At 43.1% G+C, this 19,552-nt stretch overlaps 1 protein-coding gene across 2 annotated transcripts in view; it reads left to right on the forward strand.

The window, feature by feature from the left end:
- Positions 1-19,552, forward strand: part of PKN2 (protein kinase N2) — a 59,071-nt gene that overhangs the window by 20,288 nt on the left and 19,231 nt on the right. For both annotated transcript variants that reach the window (XM_044432215.1, XM_044432216.1), the window contains exons 2-6: positions 1,107-1,407; positions 16,113-16,264; positions 17,635-17,752; positions 18,850-18,995; positions 19,077-19,290. In XM_044432215.1, coding sequence (XP_044288150.1) covers positions 1,107-1,407; positions 16,113-16,264; positions 17,635-17,752; positions 18,850-18,995; positions 19,077-19,290 — 931 coding nt within the window. The remainder of the gene's footprint in view (positions 1-1,106; positions 1,408-16,112; positions 16,265-17,634; positions 17,753-18,849; positions 18,996-19,076; positions 19,291-19,552) is intronic.

Consider the following 19,552-nt stretch of genomic DNA (forward strand, 5'->3'; position numbering starts at 1 on the left):
TTAGGGTAACTGAGCTAGAGACTTGAAAGCAAACATTAGATGTTTAATATGCAAGTGCTTCTCAGTAGCTTTGACTCATTTGTTAAAATTCTTGGATTTATTTGGATGATCAAAACATTTTTGATGAGAGGAAAGGTAAAATTCAATTGTCAAAGATGATTGAAGATTAATATCTGTGTCTACAATGGTCATTTCATATTTTATGTGCATCTAGTAAGAGAACTAAAACTCAGTTAAGCACAAGACCTCAATTCAGGCATCACATCAGACTACAGACATCCAATAAAGTTGCTCATAAGGTTCCTCAATTCTTACTGAACACACACAGTTTTCTTTTTAAGACACTTCAATGTAACTAAATTTTTACCAATCTTGAATTAAAGGCATTTGAAATAATCATTCTGAATATACTTCTGGTTTTGGTAGTGCTATACTAGTTAACCCTTGATTTTAATTTTGTATGATCACTATGCAAAACATGACACTTGTTTGGAAGTAAGGATTTTCTTTAAAGTCTTTAGGACCCTCCTCCCATGTTCATTTATTCTGATCTTGATTTGTGTGTGTGTGTGTGTTTGTGTATTTATAGAGTAATGCTATGCCCCCCCCCCCAAACATCATCTAGAGAGACAATAGAATAACTTAGATTCCCAGTTCTGAGGTTAGATACATCTCTGATACTGGAAATGGGAATCCACTCCCTGACTCAAGGTACACTCCTATATATATTTAATTGGGACTTAAGAGTGCAGTCCATTTTTCTGTCTAAACGTGTAGGATTACACCCATGGTTTCACTGAACTCAGTGAGAACTTGTTTCTAAGTAGACATCTGAGCTCTTAGTTCTTGGACATATCAGTGCAGAGTTGCATGTGTTGCAAATCCGGCAGAACTTGAACTCTTACTGTTAAAAATAGGTACAGCAAAGACATTACTAAGCTTAAACTTGTTACTGGAAAGCTTTCTCAGTAAGCCTATGATGTTCTGTGTCTCATTGTTGGTACAAAATGACTCCTTATATATGGAAGAATGAAGTGTTTTCGTTGTATAGATTGTTCTGGACAAAATCAGCCAATAACTGTTGTGCTTTCCCTCCTTTATTATAGGGAGATGTGCGAAGTATCATAGTCTCTGAGAACGTGAGCGTTGGACAGAAATTGGACTACTCGGACACAATGGTACAACAGAAGTTGGATGAAGTAAAAGACCAAATTAAACGGGAAATAAGAAAGGAACTTAAAATCAAAGAAGGAGCAGAAAACCTCAGGAAGGTCACTACAGATAAAAAAAACCTAGCCTATGTAGACAATATTTTGAAAAAATCGAACAAGAAGCTAGAAGAATTGCATCATAAATTACAAGAATTGAATGCTCATATTGTTGTAACAGAAACTGAAGATGTTACAGGTATTTGCTCTGTATTATTTTGAAATAAGTATTCATAAATTAATCTCAAATGATTAAGTGATAAACAGTTGCAATGCTCTAATTTTAAAGGCACAATACACATCCTTTTAATAGCATGTTTTCAAATATCTGTGTGCAATTAAATAAACTGTAGCCACCAAACAGAAAACCTACTTAACTATGATATTGTACAGATGGAAATATTAGGTGAAGAAAATAGAGAATTCCTATTATTAAATTGGGTTGATTCCAGTTTTCTTCTGCACTCTATTGTCAGATTTAAGTTGTCGACATTAGTGGCTTGAATGGCATGTATGGAATTCCATCCTCATTCCAAGCCAGATTCTCCTTGTAATGTAACATGATATCTCACAATAGTAGCTCTTCCTCCTATAGTAAAAGAAAAAAGAAAAAAAACAGTTGCCTGGATTGGACTTACCTCTCAGAGCTTAGTTTGTACTCCCTAGTGATTTTCAGAAAGAGGAAATCTTAGTCCTACAGGAGAAACCTTTTGGCTGAGCAGAAGGAAGTGGAATTTCCTGCATAATGGGCTGGAAGATGGAAGGGTTAGAAAAAGCTTGTTTCTGCTCAATTGTAATGCAGATAGCATGTTGCCACTTAATTGCTCTGTGGAGATATAATTCATACTCCCTTAAATCACTGATTAGCTGATGTCTCTGGGAAAATGAAGCAGAGACTAACTATGGATATATGCACAGAGTACTTCAGGAACATGGAACCATACCAAGGAACAAACATGGTCTTTCAGACATTGAAAGCTCAGTTTTGTTGCATTCCTATTTTGTGGAGATGCACCTTTTTTTGTCTCTGATATAGTAAGCCAATTTACATGAGTCAGGAGATCCTGTGGCATTTGCTTGCCTTTCTCCTTATGACCTTGATTGCTTGTGGTGGAGTTCTTACTTCCTGCCGTCATTTTGCCATGCTTCATCTTCCCGGCTTTTCTTTTCTGCTCAGAACAAGGTTGGAGGGGATTTGGCTTCAGGCCTTCTAGGCTTCTGCAAGATGCCTCAGGGCCTCAGTCATGTCCTAAGGCCTCTGAGAAGACTTGTTCTCAGTGTGCACTGCCTTGGTTGTAGAATAACTGTACACATCTGTGTGCAGAGGTGAGAGGATGACATTCAGTTTCCTAAGCAGCAGTGTCATCCTCACCTCACTCTGATGCTCTTTCTCGTTGGTTGGAGTCAGAAAGATTCTGGTGTGATGTTTTATTGACATGGCAAGAATGTCATGTTTTCCCAGTGAAGGGAGGCTGCATCAAATATCATGATTTTATGTTTAGTTTATGATATTTATCTGGGATTACATTTTCCTGATGTGTCAGATTCTGAATTTTAAAATGTCATTTTTGGGGGGTTGGTACTCTTTTGAAGTGGCTGTTGAGTAATAATATCATACTTTTTATGAGAAAGACAAACTTAGGCAGGTCTTTCTATTGTTAATTGTGTAGACGGCTGTGTTTTGTATTGCCTTCTTTGATAAGAATGGCAAAGACTAAGTTTCCAGAAGTCTATGCAGTAGTAAAAGTGTAGACATCTACCCAGCATCTGAGTGTCCAAAACATTGTAGGCAATCCAAAGCAGATTTGTCCAAATTGCAGTTATACAGACTGGTTGGAAAGTACTGTAGTGCCAATACTGGTAATTGATGTACAATCATTAGTAATGATGTATGGAAATGTACAACTTTAGAGAGTGCCTAGAAGAAGGAATCTGAGCTTGCTACCTAATTCTGGTCCTATACCTGTATCACTATCAATTAGAGAAATCAATCCAATCAATTACAATCCTATTTTGTAACCTGATAAACATATCCCTTCCTAATTTGCTAGTGTTGTGGATCCTAGGGGTCAGACATCAAGTGCTTTCAAATCAGCCAGATCAGAAAGTTATGCAGAATGTAATACTGCCAGAACCTAATATCATTAGGTTTCTAAATATAAACTTTATAAAGTACAGTTGTCATATAGTAGTGTTTTAAGTATTTTACTTCCATTGCATTTTTGTCCTAATATCATAGGAAACTATTACAGTTGTTTCAAGAGGAAGATTAGATGAGGGATTGGTATTTAAGTCTCAGTCATGAGGTAGTTTGGTCAAAAGTGGCAGTGTTGAATTGGCCATTAAGTTGCACACATTTTTTGTGGAGACTGAAATTCAACCCATGAAGTAAGCTTATGTTCCATTATAGGATTGCCCATGACTTTAGATTAGTATTTTGAACTTAAATTATTTTTCCCAGCAATCCTTTATGTAAGGTGTAGAAGACAGACTATGCAGTTGGACAAGCAAGAGTATTTCATAAATGGTAAATCAACATTTCTTAGCAGGAAGGATATATTGAAAGAAATTAGATTGCAACAGGGTTTCAGATCATTATTAGCTAAAATATGCAGTTGGGTTTTTTTATTTGCTGTGCCTCAAGTGTACATGCGGACATGCTTTCCAAGACTGATTTGTGTTTGTATTGTGTTTCTTTTGATCAGTGAAGCAAATATAGGAGAAAAGTAAGTTGCTTTGTTCCTTGTAACTTATTCCACATTGTGTAATACTTTTATCTGTACATTTGTATGATGTATACACTCACGAAGCTTGTACAATTCAAACTGAAAGAAAAAATGAGAGATGTGGTGAAAGATGGCAAATGTGACAACAAAATAAGGGCTAACATAGTTTAGAAAATGAATTTATAATGACAAAAAGTAAAGTGACAAAGCAACAGGGTATGAACCCAGACAATAATTTCAAGCATTTTTTTCCTGGGCTGTTAGAACCACACTATAAGAAAGGGGGGGAATGCAAGTTGTTTTATTTTGCCAAATCAGAACTAGCTTTACATCTTGTTAACTATTATTAATTAGTAGGTCTGAGTGTTAGAAGTTACTGTCTTTTAAACTGAATTTTGTATCTGAGTGCTACTGAGATGTTAGCAAAAGTAAGCTGGTATTTAGACCTAAAAGTGAAAAACACATGGTAGTTCTTGTTTATATAGTCCATTCTTATAGTCCAGTTTTTCAAGATCTTTCAGCATTCTCTGTAATAAAGGATTTAAGAAAACATTGCTGAAGAAATTTAGCCTGTATATTCCATGTTATTGGGCATAGCATGCAGGCAGCTAAATTCAGTTAAATAATTAGCAAAAAGTGCTGCTAATTGAACACCATTTAATTCCTGCCATTTGTAAAGCAGAAAAGTGTCTCCAACTTCTCTGACCCTTTGAAAAAGTAAAACATTCAGTTTCTGCATAAATAGCATGGAGGCCAGTGATCCCTGTTGTTGAGAGGGAATTGGCAACAACTGGGGATGTCCAAAAAACTTTGTGAACTGTGGCTCTGAAGCCTCAAAAGACGAGGCATGGAAGTTGTTACGAGTTGCATCCAGTGTTTTTTTTCCACTGATGGAAGCAGTTCTGCCAGCAGAACTGGGAGGGAAGCAATTCCTGCACCCCCACATACCCTCATTTTCTTTCTCCCTCTCTCAGTCCAGTGCAGAGAAATGGAAGAAAGTCCGGTCATGATAGCAGATAGGGACGCATTTCAGCCTATCACTTCTGGCCCTTGGGTGATAATTTGGCACTTACTAAAGGAATATCCCTGCCACCAAGGCAGCAAAGCTGTTTATGTCATTTACTTGAAGTGTGTGGCAAGTAACTGTGGACAAGTAACTGTGGTGACATTTTCCTACTGCCCTGTATCAGGACCTGGAAAGAGCTTTACAGCACTTTCAGATACAGATGGGTTAGGTGAAATGCTTGATTGGCTATATGGAAGGTGTGCTTAAACATATATCAGAGTGGAAAGCACAGTCCAGTAGAGCTGCCTGTACTCTATACCCCAAAGCTTACAGGATTCCTATGAAAGGCTGGAGGAATATGGAGTGAAGGTCATTTCTATGCTTCTCCCATCCTCAGAAATGGCCGATATATGCCATCTAAGTGTTTCACCCCAGTGTTCCAGAAAAGGGAGCCAAGTTGCTGCCAAGATACCTCATATGTCAATGGAACTACTGGAATGATTTCTTGAAATGCCATCTCTGAGGTCACTCTTCTGAGCACAGTACCTCAGCTGGCTCCATGTGTTTGATCTGAGGCTGATGGAGGACACTTAAAGTTCAGAGTCTCAACTCTGACCTCAGAGCAAGTTTTCAGGCTTGGAATTGAGACTCCAAGTTCCCCTGTGGCCATCTAGACTCTCTTTAGCTGGCATATGATTTTGCCCTTATTTAGTTTTGCCCCATTGTCTTTCAGAAACACTAAGCAACAGATTATTTTCATGTTGTAGAAACACATCAAGATTCCACTTCCATTGATAGTATCTCTAACTGTGTGGGGACTTTTTAAGGTCTTCTATCTAGTGGGGTTAAATTATCAAAAGTTAATGGATTTGTTCCTGCCCCCTTTCCTGCTGAAATAATCATTAAATAAGTAAACATTATAAAAGAAACCCAATCTGTCGCTGACAACAGAACTCTTGTAAACATAATAGACAGGCTGCTGACATGGCCTGTGGGTAGTATTAAATTTTAGTTTGTAAAACCTACAACCGGTTCTGCTACTAATTGCTCTTAAGAAGTGTTAAGGAAGTCATTACTGTTAACCAACAATAGCATGGGTTTGTTGTTCTTTTCATCAGTGTGTGCATAGATTTCCCTTAATAGTCACTTAAACAGTGAAATCAGTGCGTTTTTTTCTTTGCCATCTCTAATGTTCCTGGCCTATGTGAATGGCCTGTGCGTTAGATTTGAGACCTGTAGCAAATAGTTACTAGTGCTAGTGATCTGTATGCATGTAAGGAAACACTTTTTCCTAAAGAGAATGATGTGGATCCAGAATTGGTGTCCCAGAAGAGGAAGGGTTCCTTCTAGGAAATCAGATCCAGTAAATGCTGCAATTTCTGGAAGAGGGAAAAGGCTATTTCTTCCTTCTCCCTGCAGCTCCCACATCCACTTTTGACACTGTTCCAGAGGGTTTTTCAGCTTTCCAGAGCATTCTCCAGATTCTCAGAGGGAAGTGGGAAATCAGTGATAATCATGTATCCACCAGCAGGTGCATCCCGTGAGCAGAATTCCATTCAGATATGTTTGGGACCAATTTATTGTTTATTGCAGTTGATTGTATTACAGGCTTATCTGCATAGTATATTTGGTAACATCTTTTAGGACTGTTCGTAGCAAATCTTTTGGTTTTCCCTAGCGCATGGATACCAGTTTGTGCAAAATAATTCCCATTTGAAAAACATAAAGTTAACTACATTATATGGTGTATAACTCACAAGGAGGAGGGACAGGATCTCTTCTTGCTGATACCAGAGTATAGGACACTGAATAATCAATTCAAGCAGTGACAACCCAGATTCAGGCTAGATAGCAGGAAAAGAAGTTTTTCGTCGTGGCCTCTGTGCATCACACATATGGATGCTGCGCCTGTGCAGTGCATGTGGCCGGAAAGATTTAAAGCTTAACGGTTTTGGCGGGAACTCTGCACCCCTCCCCACCCACAGTATAAGAAGATGGAGTGCCCACCATTTCCTCAGTCTTCTTGCGACCACCGTTCACTGTGCCTCGAGCCTTTCGCCTCTCAGTTTGTACTATATTGGATATCTTGTTACCTAAACCACTGTTTTTCTCTTAGCTTGTTAAGATTCCAAGTTACTACCCTCCCTGTTAGAAGTTTTCTTCTTATCCCCATTCCCTTTTCCCTGTTCTCCACCCCCCAAAAAAAGAGTGCTCTCTCTTTCTGTTCTTACCTTAGCTATCTTCTCCTTTTTCATCCTTGATGGCTCAGCGTGCAGCTTTCCGCAAGTGTTCTCAGTGCGGATCTAAAATGTTGCCTACTGATCCACACGATCTATGCCTTCTCTGTCTTGGAGAAGGGCACAGGACTGATAAATGCGGCCACTGCCAGGCCTTTACTAAGCAGGCGAGGAAAAATTGAGAAAACCGTCTGAGCAAACTCTTGTGGAAACAAGCCCTGCTTCAATCCGATCAACTGGCAGGCAAATTTGCTGCACCATCCTCTTCTTCAGCTACCCCTCCGCCCCGCCCATTGGCTGATGGTGCTCCCTTGTCAGAGAGTCAATGCTGCTCTACATCTCCACATAAGCAAAAGGAGAAGCGGAAGCATAGTGGGTCAGACAGATCCTCAGGCCATAAGAAGCCTAAGAAGGACAAGGCGGCGTGCAAGTCCAGAAAAGCCGACCAACCCTGACACCGTGATTCGAGCTCGTCCACCCCGTCGATCCCGACGGCTACTTCAGTACCGACACCGACCGGACTGGCTCTTCAGCTGGCAATGCAAGTGACTTCGCCCGGGTCCCTGTGACGGGTCACTGCTTCCGTCCCATCTTTGCCTGAACACGAGGAGGCTGCCATGTTGGGATCCATCTCTGATGGAGAGATCTGAGACTCTCCTCCAATGGCATGCTGACCCACTCCTCAGCCGTCACCTAAGGCTTCCCCAAGGGCCCTGCCTCAACAGGTGTGATACCAGCAGCATGCCTCCATCCGTCCCTCTGGAGAATGGATGCAAGTGCCCCATAGGTCGACTCATTGTGAACCATGGGATGACTATCCACCCTATGGGTATTACCCCTCAGTACGCGATCGTACCCTCTCTCCGGTTCTGAGAGACATTCCATCAACCTCCAGAGCGGCTCAATCCAGGCGCCCTTCTTCACCTATCAATTCCTCCTCCAGCTTTCCACCTCATTATGACTCGGACTCAGAGGATTCCGAAGTAGCCTCTATTTTGCCAGATGCTGTGATCACCATGCAAGGTCCCAGCTCACCGGAAGAGCCTTACTCAACGTTTGGGGAATTAATGGCGAGACTTACGAGGTCATTGTAGATCGAAACCCAGTACCACTTCAGTCCCAATACTGATAAATTTTATGACATGGTCAAGGGCGAGCAGTCTGCCGCCATCATCTTGCCACTTATCACCACCCTTCGTCAGGCGATGATGGAACCATGGAACTTTCCCAATCAGCCACAACCCACTTCACAACACTATGAATCCATGTACCGAGTCCGTGAGCAGGATATCCCATTCCTCCTGCATCACCCAAGCCCGAACTCAATTGTAGTCGAGTCGTCTCAAGGCCGTGAGTCACAGGAACACACCACTCCTCGCGATAAAGAAGGGTGTAAGATCGACATGTTGGCTCACCGTATTTACACCGCCACAGGTCTCAGCCTCCAGATTTCTAACTAAGAGGCTACGCTGGCTTGCTACCAATATTTTCTGATGCAAAAATGGGAAATATCACAGCATCGCTTCCAGAACAGCAGAGAGACCTGGCCCGGGTTTTCTCCAAGGAGGCAATGCAGGTGGTGGTCCAGCAACTCCACACCATGTTTATTGCGACTCCAGGGCTCTCGTCAGTGCTGTAGCCCTCTGTTGCCATGCCTTGCTCCGGAACTGCAATTTTCCGGATGAAACGAAGTGTCATATTGAGAACATGCCCTTCGATGGCTCAGGGCTGTTCAGTGCCCAGACGGACCACAGGATGAAGACAAATTCATGAGTCAAGGGTGACAGCTCATCAGGTGGAAGTCCCCAACCAGTCTCGGCATAAGTGGTCTTGGTCCCATCCGTCCTACCAGTATCAGCCCTATACACAATTCTCTGGCCGATAGCAATTTCAGCCTCGTCAGCAGCGCCGGAAGCAAAAACCACAGCGTTTTCAACAGTCGTTGTCGACCTGATTTGGATAAACACCAACGCTGTTGGGCCAAGCGAACCTCTCCTCATCTTTTAAACCCACCCTCCCCTCTTCCTTTTGGGAATTGACTGCAAAGTCGACTCCCCATTTGGGAGTCCATCACATCTGATCAGTGGGTTTTATCCATCGTACAGCATGGTTACAGAATCGAGTTCGATATCGTACCCCTCCCTGGACCGATCCGATTTACACCTCAATCATTGGTTCTCACAGACGAAGTTCAACAGCTTCTTCTTAAAGGATTGATTCGACAACTCACACGCTCCAAGGGGTTACATGGCTTCTACTTGAGATATTTCATGGTTCCTAAGCGTGATGGTGGTCTTCATGCGATACTGGACCTATGTGACGTCAACAAATTCATCAAAACTAAGACGTTTCAGTTGACCACCCTTCAAAACATCCTTCCGTTGCTCAGGAGAGAGGATTGGTTTGCTTCTTTGGACTTAAAAGATGCTTATTTTCATATTATCATCCATCCGTCTCACAGGCATCTTCTTCTATTTACAGTCGGTTCCGACCTGTTTGAATATAACGCTTTGCCATTTGGACTGGCTACTGCTCCCCAGGTCTTTACAAGATGCATGGCCCCAGTGTGTGCGCATCTTGATCTCCAGGGCATTCAAGTTTACCCTTACCTGGACGACTGGTTGATTGTCTCCTCGTCTAGAGAAGGCCTTCGATCATCAATTTGGACTACTTGTACCCTGTTGGATGATTTGGGATTGTGTATTAACCATGAGAAATCGTGCCTTGCTCCTTCACAGATCATTGATTTCATCAGAGCCTGTCTCTATGATAGCGAAAGCCTTCCTTCCACAAGGATGACAAGACAACCTTTGTGCATCCATCTGGCGAATCCACATGGACAGAACTGTTCTAGCACTATTAGTGCAGAAACTCCTCGGTCACTGCGGTCATGTCAGACTGCAGATGAGGCCCCTTCAGCTGTGGTTCAACGGCCTCTTCCAACCCCAATGAGACTCGCCTCAGTCTCTTCTCCATCTTCCGACCTCCGTCCTCCAAACCTTATCATGGTGGACTATACAAAACAACCTGTCTGTCGGCATTCCGTTCTGTTCGCCTCACCCAACTCTGACTCTGTTCACTGATGCCTCCCTCACTGGGTGGGGAGCCCTGTGTGCCAGACTCCGTACTCAGGGCACCTGGGACTATCGAGAGACCGCCAAACACATCAATTACCTAGAACTGCTCGCAGTCTTGAAAGCCCTTCGGTCATTCGAGGGCACTCTTCAGGGACAAATGGTTCAGGTTGCCTCCGACAACATTGTGACTGTATTCTATATAAACAAACAAGGCGGAACAAAGTCTGCCTCCCTGGCTTACCTGGCTGTGCAGTTGTGGGACTGGTGTATCCCAGGGGAGATTACCCTCCTCACCGTTCACCTCGCCTGTACTGACAACGAGGAGGCGGACACACTCAGCAGGCATATGTCGACGACCCATGAATGGAACTAGATTGTCAGATCTGCCATCACCTCTTTCAGACATGGGGCTCTCCAGACATAGATCTGTTCACCACTCACACGAACAAGGTGTGCAAGATTTACTGCTCCCGTGCAGGCATCGGCCCGGGTTCGAAAGGAGACGCTCTAATGATACCATGGGTGAACATGTTCTTTTATGCGTTCCCCCCGATACCACTTATAACGAGAACCCTTGCCAAGATCACTTACAACAACGCTCAGGGAATTCTCATCACTCCCTGGTGGTCCCGTCAACCATGGTTCCCTACTCTTCTCCATCTGTCTGGCAACACCTTTTGACAACTGCCTCTCATACCTCATCTGATCATTCAGCAGAATGGGACTGTTCATCACCCAGATCTTCCTTCACTCAATCTGACAGCCTGGCACATTTGATGAACCATGGTGCTCCTTTGGTACTGGTGGCTTCAGTGGCTCTGACACTGGCCCGACACTTTCCGGATACTGCTCCTCATTCTCTCGCGATACCCACAAATGCTCCATCGGATCCGAGTACTCTACATCCTGATATTCAGTTCATTCTCCAGTCCGCACTAAGATCTGCAACCCGCCGATCTTACGTAGCTAAATGGAGGCTCTTTACATCTTTTGCTGAATCTAATAGCTTTATTGCTCACTCAGCCTCCATTGAAAACATTCTTCAGTTTCTCTTGTCACTACACCAGACTAGACTTACACCTTCATCTATCAGAGTTTACACTGCTGCAATCTTCCACTATCGTGGCCATGTGTTAGGTTCTTCAGTATTCTCTCATACCCTCATTCATTGATTCCTTAAAGGACTGCAAAATCTACAACCACCACCAGTTAGACCAATTATTCCTATTTGGAGCCTTTCTGTTGTTTTGCATGCGCTCACCAGACCTCCTTTCGAGCCCTTGGTGACTACTGACTTGCGCCTCTTGTCTTGGAAGACTCCCTTTCTCGTCGCTATCACATTGGCTAGAAGGGCCAGTGCACTCCGTATAGACCCTCCTTATCTCAACTTCCATAAAGAGAAGGTCATCCTGCGTACCGATCCGGCATTCTTACCGAAAGTTGTGACCCCTTTCCATATCAATCAAGACATTATCTTACCAGCCTTCTTCCCTACTCCATCTACACAGATAGAGCGATCGCTTCACTCTCTTGACATTCATCGTTGCCTTGCCTTTTACAGATCTCGCACAGAATCTTTTCGCAAAACTAACCGGCTTTTCATCAAGTACTCAGAACATGACAAGGGCTCTCCTATTGGATCCCAAAGACTTTCGAAATTGATTGTACAGACCATCGAACTGGCATATCAGCTTGCTAAATTAGACTTACCTGGAGGGCACTCCACGAGGGCAGTAGCAGCAGCTTCTGCTTTTTCTGCTGGCATTCTGATCCAAGACATATGCAAGGCTGCCACTTGGATTACTCCTTGCACCTTTGCCAGACATTGCCGTCTTGATGTGCATGCCAGACATGATTGCTCCTTTGGTCGGGCAGTCCTTTCTTCTGTTCTCCAATGACGACACCGCCCTGCCTCCAGGTTTGGTAAGCTTGCTAGTCACCCATATGTGTGATGCACAGAGGCCACGACGAAGAAAGGCAGGTTGCTCACCTGTAACTGTCGTTCTTCAAGTGGCCATCTGTGCATTCACACAACCCACCCGCCGGCCCCACTCAGTGTCGGTGACTGGGTTTCTTCAGTACTGTATTTATTTTGATGGCGAATCCGTAGGTGGTTTTTTTCTCTTAATGTATGGATTTATTTGTATGTGTATGCCTAGTATTCAGCAGATTCCCTGCAATAAACGCTCCCGGTGGGGGGGCAGGGGGAATGTTCGGTCACCAGTAGACTGAGGAAATGGCAGGCACTCCACCTTCTTATACTGTGGGGGGGGAGGGGTGCAGAGTTCCCACCAAAACCATTAAGCTTTAAATCTTTCTGGCCACAGGCACTGCGCAGGCGCAGCACCCATATGTGTGAATGCACAGATGGCCACTCGAAGAACAAGAGTTACAGGTGAGCAACCTGCCTTTTCAGATGCCTAATATCAGACCTACTAATTTCAGATGCCTCATTGGCAGATGCTTAATATCTGTCCCCTCTTCTAGCCCTCCCCGCCAGCATGAGGATGCAGGGCAATCATATCAGTCTGCCCTTGGGACTCCTGGTGCTGTTAATTAATGCCAGGTCAGTCTGTAATAAAAGTGCCATCATTCACGATTTAATCATGGACAAGAAGGCTGACCTGGTGTGCATTACTGAAACCTGGGTGGGAAAGGAGGGTGGGCCCCCTCATATCCTGATGCTGCACAGAATACAGGGGGGGGGGGTTGGCAATAGAGGGTTGGCAGTAGAGGGAGGCTGGCAATAATTTGTAAAGATTTGATCTCTCTTGCCAGGCTTCCTGTCCGCTCGGGTGAACGTCTAGAGTTGAGCTCCCAAGAAAGATTGGGGATTCTTTTAATGTACTGTTTGCCTACTTTGTTGCTGCACTGTATTAGTCTCCCTGCCTCAGCTGATGGAGTTGGTCTCGGTTCTAGTTTCGAGGTCCCCCAGGATGTTAGTCCTTGGGGACTTCAATTTCCATGCTGAGGCCTCTTTATCTGGAGCAGCTGAGGACTTCATGGCCACCTTGACAACCATCGGGCTGTCTCAGCATGTCATCAGCCCAACACATGAGAAAGGCCACGCTCTGGACCTTGTTTTCTGGACAGAGCAGGTGGATGGTGGTTCCGTATGGGCAGGGCTAACATCTACCCCATTGTCATGGTCAGACCATTACCTGGTCAAGTTTAGGTTGTCACTTCCTTTTCCCCTCTGCAAGAGTGGAGGTTCAATTAGAAAGATCCACCCCCTGGAATATGATGGACCCTGAAGGCTTCCAAAGGGCTCTGGAGGATTATCTGACTGATATGGTGGGTGCTCCTGCTGATGCCCAGGTTGCCCTATGGAATAGGGAAATGGCTTGGGCAATCAGCACGATCTCACCTAGGCACCCTCTGCCCTCCCGCTGAGCCCATGCAGCACCCTGGTGTAGTAATGAGCTGAGAGCAATGAAGCAGGAAGGGAGATGGCTAGAGTGCAAGTGGAGGAAGTCTTGTGAAGAGTCTGATCAAACACGTTTATAAACTCACAATTGAGCCTATTCTGTGGCAACAAAGCAGGCCAAGTGTGATTTCCTTGCCTCCTCTATTGCTTCCTCACACTGCCATCCAGCTGAGTTATTTCGGGTGGTCTTGTGGGGAGATGGCTAGAGTGCAAGTGGAGGAAGTCTTGTGAAGAGCCCTCAATGGCTCGCTGTGACAAATTTGCTCAACACTTTGAGCTTGACTCTACTGTTTGTATACATCAATCTTGGAAAGTGTACAGTGCACCATTTTATGTTTTATCATTGGATAAGTTTCAGTTGTTGTGACCCGAGAATGTGGACAAGGTGCTTGGCTCTGTCCAATTAACCATATGCCTGTTTGACTCATGCACGACTTGGTTGGTTGGAAGGTCTGTAGATAAGATTGGGCCCTGGGTCCAGGAGGTTGTCAACGCCTCATTGAGAGAGGGGGCGGTCCCTGGCCCATTGAAGGAGGCAGTAGTTAGGCCACTCCTAAAAGGGTCAGACCTGGGTCTAGGGATACTGGATAACTACCATCCCATTGCCAACCTTCCAATTTTTGGACAAGGTGTTGGAGTGGATGGTGGCTCGGCAGCTTCAGGCACACTTGGAGAATACGGATTATCTGGATCCATTTAAATTTGGTTTTAGGCCCTGGTATGTGACGGAGACAGCCTTGATTGCCCTTTATAATGACCTGTGCAGGGAGAGGGACTGGGGAATGTGACTCTGTTGGTTCTCCTTGACCTCTCAGTGGCTTTTGACACCATTGACCATGGTGTCCTTCTGGACAGGCTGGCTGGGTTAGGAGTGGGAGGCACCACTTTGCAGTGGTTCCACTCCTACCTGGCTGACCAGGTCCAGAAGGTGTTGCTGGGAGACAGTTGCTCCACCCCATTGCAGTTGCCTCATGGGGTTCCGCAGGGCTCCGTACTGTCCCCCATGCTGTTTAATATCTACATGAAACTTCTGAGAGAGGTCATCTGGAGGTTTGGGCTGAGGAGTCAGCAGTATGCTGACAATACTCAGCTCTATCTCTCTTTTTCATCTAATCCAGGTGAGGCCATTGCTGTCCTGAGCCGGGGCCTGAGGTCAATAATGGACCGGATGAGGGTCAATAAACTGAGGCTTAATCCTGATAAGATGGAGGTACTATTGGTAGGGTGGACCTCTGATAGGTTAGGAGGGCATTACCCTGTCCCGAATGGAGTCACACTCACCCTAAAGAACAGGGACCGCAGTTTGGGGGTGCTCTTGGACCCCAGTCTGTCCATGGAATATCAGGTGGACTCAGTGTCTAGGAGTACCTTTTTCTAGCTGTGGTGGGTTTTCCAGCTCCACCCCTACCTAGACAATGGGAACCTGAAGATAGTTACACATGCTACAAGATAGATTATTGTAATGCTCTCTACATGGGGCTGCCCTTGAAGATGGTCCAGCAATTGCAACTGGTGCAGAATCAGGCTGCTCAGTTGGTGACTGGTACTTCTAGAGTGGCCCATGTAACACCAGTTCCACTGGCTACCAGTTGTGGCCTGGGCCCAATACAGGGTGCTTGTATTGACATATAAAGCCCTAAACAGCTTGGGGCCCGGCTTTCTAAAGTACCGTCTGCACCCATATATACCTACCAACCCCCTTAGATCAACTCACAAGAACCACCCTTCAGGGAGATGAGAGGGGTGGCAACTAGGCGAAGGGCCTTTCCCGCTGCTGCTCCCCATCTTTGGAACTCCTTCTCTAGGGAAATTCACCTGGCACTGTCTGTTTTCCTTTCAGCACCAGGCAAAGACATACCTTCTTAGGAAATGTTTTAAGACTTAGCCTGAATGCTGTGACCCTTTTTATACTGCTTTCATAGATGTTTTAATTGGTAGTGTTTTAATTGGTTTTATTTTGTTAATATGTTTTATGTATTGTAAGCTGCCTAGGAAAGCCTTGGCAGTTACAGGCGGCGCACAAATACATAAATATGTAGACTGGCTACGTATTATGTACATAATATACATAAACAAACATGACAGTGGAACCAATTGCCTAGAGAGGTGGTAAGCTTTCCTACACTGTAGACATTCAGAAAGAAACTGGACAGCTGTCTGAGTGGATTTGGTGTCGTACAACAGCAAGGGGTTGGACCCGATGGCCTTCATGGCACCTTCCTACTTTACTATTCTATAATTCTATGATCAAATGTAATCTTGGCTAAAGTGTTAATTTTGAACTGTTATTCCATGCTTAGTAATCATTGACTAATGAAAAAGAAAATTATATTGACCCTGATACTTTGGCCTTCTTTGTGATTTTAGAATAAATGTATTTAGAAAATTGCTTTTTGACTTATCACATAGCTGATCTGTTTGTAATTCACAGATTGTCCAAGAACACCAGATACACCAAACAGTGATCCTCGTTTTCCTACTAGCAACAGGTTGATGGCCTTAAAAAAACAGTTGGATATAGAACTGAAAGTAAAACAAGGAGCAGAGAATATGATCCATATGTACTCTAATGGGTCATCAAAGGTAAGACCTTATGAAGGAAACCAGATGCTTCCATCTTTTCAGCTTGCATGCAAATAGGAAGTTTTTCAATTTGGCATGATGGACAGAGTAAAATAGATTCCACCTCTGTAAATAATAACATGTCAGTTAGTGTGGTCATGAAGGGTAATTCATATTTGATCCCAATAGGATGTCTTATAATGTTAAAAGAAAGCAAACCAGAGTCTGTCTGCTACAGTTTAATAACTGATATTATAAGATGACATGCTGGATAGTGTGGCAAAGGGCATTGTACAAATACAGTGTGAACATCAATATATGACATTAAAACATTTCTGGATGTTTCTGCACATTTTATTGCTGAACAAGGCAGTAGTATATATGCATTTGTGTCAGGGGAGTACCTGTTTGTTTTGATGGGCCGGGCTAGTTGAAGATCATCTAAGATTATAGTGTAAATCACTCTTCTCCTATTCCCAGTGTTGCCCTCTAAAAGTCATATCTCAAGTTCAGGGATAATGTACATCAGTAACCATTACTTGGAATCTTCATGATATGTTTAGAAGAACGAAAGGAATACAGATTGCTACAAGAGAACTGAATGGATTGCAGACTCGGAGTTGGCAGTTTGAATTGCTTCCTGATGGCTCACTGACCTTTGTGAAACTCAGTAGTGTTCCAGGCACTGTTTCAGTTATACATGTTAAATTACACTGTTAATCTTACTATAGCATTTCTAACATGGAAGGAAGCTGTTTCCTATAAGCTACTTTCTATTACCTTCAAATATTAAAAGGACATCTTTTCCCCATAAACTGTCATCTTTCCCCCATAAACTGTGTATGTGCAATATGTGCAAGAATAGCTTTTCTAGCTTGTTTCATTAATATAAATGTTTTCAGTGTTCTTCACTGTGTACAATGCAAATGTCACACTGGTGCAAATCCTGTTGTGACTTATTTCTGGAAATGGTAATGCCTGTAACAATTCATAGGAATTGCAACCATGCATGTTTATATGTTTCACATGTCATATAAATCAGTACAAGGACACATTTTAATCATAAGCAATGTGTTAGAGTACAATAGTGCAACATGTTGGTTTTGCTTCCTGTAATGGACCTTTTTGTTTTTGCATCAAAGCAGTCCTGTATCTTGAGTGCTATGTGTAGTTGGTTGTTGGATTGTAGTTTTCTTTTAAATATATACCTGCTCCTCGGTCTTCTGGAAATGCTGTCAATAGGATAAAATATGGTAAGAAGGGCAGGGATGGTTAAAGTAGTAGAAGTGTATTTGCTGCAGAGTTATGCTCTGGAAAAGATAGTACTGATTGCTACTACTTGGATCTCACTTGGGAATTTAAGTGCACTTCACTCCGTATTTCTTTTTCAGGACCGGAAGCTGCTTGCCACTGCTCAACAAATGCTTCAGGATAGCAAGACAAAAATTGAAGTTATAAGAATGCAGATTCTTCAAGCAGTCCAGACTAATGAATTGGCTTTTGATAATGGTGAAGCATTAGGGGAAAAAAGGAACTATCCAAACTGTTGTTTGCCTCTTGACTATTTTCCAATTCTAATGTCCATGGAATTTTAAAGAAAGACATTAACAGGACTAGATCATATGTTCAGTCAGCCCCTCACCTCTTTCTCTGGGTAGCCATTTGTACTGCAGTGTGGCTCAAACAATGAGATATTCTTAGAAGACTAATTATTCAGGTTCCTATACTCATGACAAACATGCATGTACACTAGCCTCTTGGGCCACTTGTGGTCCTCCGTTACTATTTTTACTCTCTTTGAGTAATACAAAATCCCCACTGCTGGTAGCCCAAAAATGTGAGAATGTTTCATGCCTCTCCAGTTCCATCAAATGTGGATGCAGGAAAATGTACTATACTATACTTTACTATACCTTCACTTGGCTGATAAAGGATAAAACCTTACCAGTGCAAGCTTTGCCTGTGTTCTAGTCATCACTTGTGCTGACTCATGCATAAGTACTGTTAAAATGTTGGTAATTGTTAGCCTATCTGGGCTTATAATTGGCCTGCTGTTCTTTTCATGCAAATGGGTCAGTGCATGTGGTAAGTGCATTATCAGGATGCTTGAAAAGATTAAACTGGTAGAAGCTTTCTGTGTGGCTTTTTATAAAAGGTAGATCTTTTCACAGCTCTGGCAACTCAGGCAACCACAGGGTTTAGAGATGACCCAGCAACAATCCAGTCTCCACTGTGGAACTGATGACACCATTTCTATCCAAGGGTTCTTGCAACTGGGCTGATTGTTTGCAGCTGTACTAACAATTAGCACAGTGGCAAAGGGCTACTAGATTTCAGGGCCCCAGGTATGCCTAAAGTTTGCTGTACCTCAGCTACTTTCACTGTCACAAAGGAGGACAGAATGTAATGAGCTTCTCTTTATCAGACCATGAGAGCTCAATATTTCACTTCAGCATCTTTGCTGAACTGGTTTGGCTATTGGTGTATCTGTTGTTCATCTACTGTCTTACTCCTGTGCTCATTTGTTTAACATCACATATTATATGAATCAAGACAAGTAGTATTTGAATGCGTACTAAAGAATTCCTGTGTATTTTCATCTGTAGCAAAACCTGTGATAAGCCCACTTGAGCTTCGTATGGAGGAATTGCGGCATCATTTTAGGATAGAATATGCAGTAGCAGAAGGAGCAAAAAATGTTATGAAGTTGCTTGGATCTGGTAAAGTGACTGACAGGAAAGCACTCTCAGAGGTAAATTTATCATAGTAAATAAAAATTTGTCAATTCAAATTTCAAGTTATTTTCTTAACTGCTTTCTTTTTCTTAAACAAGGCTCAAGCAAGATTTAATGAATCAAGCCAGAAGCTCGACCTCTTAAAGTATTCATTAGAACAAAGACTGAATGAACTCCCCAAAAACCATCCCAAAAGCAGTATTATCATAGAAGAACTTTCACTTGTTTCTTCACCAACTCTGAGTCCACGGCAAAGCATGCTATCTACACAGAATCAGTACAGTACACTATCCAAGCCAGCAGCTTTAACAGGTTTGCTGTAATATCCATAGCTTTAGTGTTATTTGCCTTTGCACATTGACATTCTTTTTTCACAGTAAAATACATGGGCATATTCCAGTCTTTGTAGATTGAGAATAGACTTAGAATATAAAGGACATAAAATCATTAGCTACTTAAATGTAATTTCCTTAAAGGGTGTAATCAGTTTTCTTTGAAGTGTGTGTGAGGGGGTTGTTTATAGTAATTGCATCATTGTAAATATTTCAGTTGCTCACAAACCTCAAACGTCTAA

This window comes from Varanus komodoensis, unplaced genomic scaffold, assembly GCF_004798865.1.
Source record: "Varanus komodoensis strain SLA01 unplaced genomic scaffold, ASM479886v1 scaffold24, whole genome shotgun sequence".
NCBI lineage: Eukaryota > Metazoa > Chordata > Lepidosauria > Squamata > Varanidae > Varanus > Varanus komodoensis.